This window comes from Trichechus manatus, unplaced genomic scaffold (genome assembly GCF_000243295.1).
Source record: "Trichechus manatus latirostris isolate Lorelei unplaced genomic scaffold, TriManLat1.0 scaffold00010, whole genome shotgun sequence".
Classification (NCBI taxonomy): Eukaryota; Metazoa; Chordata; class Mammalia; order Sirenia; family Trichechidae; genus Trichechus; species Trichechus manatus.
This window is the reverse complement of record NW_004443946.1, coordinates 26,465,534-26,468,614: the sequence shown is the minus strand read 5'-3', so window position 1 is coordinate 26,468,614 and position 3,081 is coordinate 26,465,534. Positions and strand designations below refer to the sequence as shown.

Genomic DNA, 3,081 nt, shown 5'->3' with positions numbered 1-3,081 from the left:
GCATTGAATTAAACTATAAAATGACAGGAATTGCGGGTGGAAACTAGTGGAGAGAAACTTCCCTGGTTTGAATGCCCTAAAACCAGCCCAGATAGAGGGGTGAGGGGAAGGGAGGGTTGTGTTATCTGCTTTCCTACAAGTTTTGCTTTTTCATTGAGAAAGCTGCACTGCAGATGTATACCTGGTAGAAATAATTGCGATTGTCCTGGGGCTGGCACAATTATTAAAAACGTGTATTTTATATGCTTAGAGTTGCACCAGTGTTCATTGAAGCATTATTCACAGCAGCGAAAAGGTAGAAACAATCTAAGTATCCATCAACAGATGAATGGATAAACAAAATGTGGTATATATATATGAGTTGGAATCGACTCCACAGGTACAGGTATATAGGTATACATATGGGTGTGTATATATATATACGTATATATGGGTATATATATATATATATACGTATATGTGGGTATATATATATATATATATATATACACACACACACACACACACACATATATATATACCCAGGGACTCCTAAAGATGCTAAAGATGGTTAAAATAGCATCAAGGCAGTCATCTAGGCAGGTAGGACCATATAGTGACTGAGAATCCATACAGATGGTAAACATACAGGAAGTATATTAGCAGGTTAAAGACCCCCAATCTTCAGACTGAGGTTCAGGGACAAGTTGAGGATATATCCGGGGATGTGTATTGGCAAGAATGAGGCAGAGTCCATTCTTTAAAGGACTAAAGTGGACAGGTTTCCAAGGTTCAGACATGGACAGTTAGGACCCAAAGCGGATATGGGATTTCAGAGCAATTCAAAAGCTCAGTCCTCAGAACTGGCACAGAAGGCTGAAGCAAGGCCAGCAACTGAGAGTTGGGGAGCGGGGGGAGTTGCTGTTGAGTCAATTCCAACTCATGGCAACCCCATGTATTACACAGCAGAACTGCTCCACTGGGTTTTCTTGGCTGTAATCTTTACAGAAAAAATTGTCAGGCCTTTCTTCCGTTAGGTGGATTCAAACTACCAACATTTAGGTTACTAGACCGGCACAAACTGTGTGTACCAACCAGGCATCTTGAGAGTTGGGCAAGCACTCCTTAATTTCTCCTGCTTAAGGTTAAGATTGGTCCTACAGATAAGATCAGGGTTAAACCTATACATTGAGTAAAGCTTGGGGGTGATAGGGGTGTGAGTGGGGTAGGGGTGGTAGCAGTGATGAAAGGTGTATTGCAAAGGTTGAGAATCCTAGGATCTAACAAAGAAATTGAGATGGTTGTTTCATTACAAAAAGGTTCCTAACTACTCTGGAAAATCCAACACATATTGTATGAATAGAATTTTTATTAATCGTATCTGGTCTATGATTATATTTTGCTGTGCTTAACAGATTTTTTACCATCAAGATGTTTGTGGAAGAAAGTTTGAATTTGCTGCCAGGCATCCACCTGTGCTTTTGAGTGAGCCCCTGGTTCACCTCCAAAGAACATTGCTTGGCCCAAAAATGCATGCACTGAGGCAATACGAGGAGGAAAATAAGGTGGGTCAATACAATGACCAGCTCCTGGGTAGTAGATTATCTGGGGTCTGTCTTTCCCATGGGCTTGTAACCATGCAGAGGCTATATGAGCGTAGAATTCACTCTTCCAGTTATGATCATCCTTGCCAACAATAAACAAGAAGGGACCCTGGGCCTTTTCCAGTGGAATGAGACTTCGGTGGTCAGGTTCCTCCAGTGGGTTGTTCCAAATATTCACACAATCCATAAGGCCTGACTCAGTGATTGTATGTTTCCCTAGGTCATTGCCAAGACTAGGAATAGTCATATCCTTGTAATGTAGAGGAGTTATTGTATTAGCCACACAGGAATTGATAAGTACAGTGGCTGTGATGCCCTTTAAGAAGGAGGCCATTGAGAGACACAGGTCACCTCCTTTGGAGAAGCCAAGAAGCCCAATGTTAGGGCCTTTCACCTGATGAAGAGAGAAAGAGAACATCCTAGCATTTATAAATGAAGGACATAAACAATGATTTTACATTTTCTAAGTAGCCTTCTCAAATGTCATTTACTTTCCTTATGTATCAATCCACAAAGTTCAGATATGTCTTCTAATAAACAAATCAACTGACTAATTACTTATTGTAATTGATTTGTACACAGGCCCTCCCCTAATATTTATGGGGTCTGAGTCAAGAGTATATACACAAAGGCCTGCATACCCTACATCTAAATATTTTAAAGTTATAAATGAACAAACTGTTAAATAAAATATATGCTATTCTCCTACCTTGATAAATATACTTCCATAACAATTTAGAAGGGCTCAATTTTAAAATCTTGGAACTCCTTGGAATTCTGTACTGAAATGTGGCTGGGGGAGAGCCAGCTCCTGGCCCCAGCCCCTCATTCCTGGCCCATCCTCCTTCTCTTTCCATTCCTGGCTCCATTATGAACCTTGAGGTACCTTGAACACATCTGGGACATCCCAGCCCACACATTAAGGCCTATGGGTATACACACTAATGGACCTAGGGAAGAGGCATAGTGTCTAGAATCAGGCTTAGAGCATTTAGGCAGAGAACTTAGAGGTCCCAATCCCATGGGCACAGGTGGGCACCATCCAGGTAGATACTTTCCTTTGCCCCCCTCTGAATCCTTACCCTGTGGGAGGGGTGCGGGCAAATGACAGCCGGAGCGTGCCCATCTAAAATGAAGGATCTAGGGCTGGAGCCCCTTTTACTTAGGTCTAAGGGCAGAACTAATAGTATACATTAGTTCTGCTAAATTATCTCTCCTAAATAAACCAACACTCATAGCTCAAGAACATCTAGGTTTTAGCATCTCTGCTAAAAGACTAGTCCTTAAACTCTAACAGAACTAGACCATCTGCGAGACCTTGAAAGAACATCTTATTCTTTAACATTAAAATGTTCGAGTCTTTCTAGGTCTAGATAATTGCAAAGAGTATATATCATTTCATTTACAATCACAGCAAAATATTTTAATTAATTACAGATAAGGTGCTCAGCATACAGATTGAATAAGTATGGTGAAAGGATACAACCCTGACACACAC

General features: G+C 41.0%; 1 protein-coding gene across 1 annotated transcript; it reads right to left on the bottom strand.

The window, feature by feature from the left end:
* Nucleotides 1-1,267: 1,267 nt before the first annotated feature.
* Nucleotides 1,268-2,001, bottom strand: LOC101353881 (putative acyl-coenzyme A thioesterase 6). The gene has a single exon (XM_004371114.2). The coding sequence runs from the start codon at nt 1,999-2,001 to the stop codon at nt 1,372-1,374; it is 630 nt and encodes a 209-aa protein (XP_004371171.1). The 3' UTR covers nt 1,268-1,371.
* Between the last annotated feature and the right edge of the window lie 1,080 nt (nt 2,002-3,081).

Excerpts from the sequence above, each read along its gene's own strand:
- LOC101353881 (XM_004371114.2), bottom strand. The coding sequence starts at position 2,001 with ATGTTCTCTTTCTCTCTTCATCAGGTGAAAGGCCCTAACATTGGGCTT.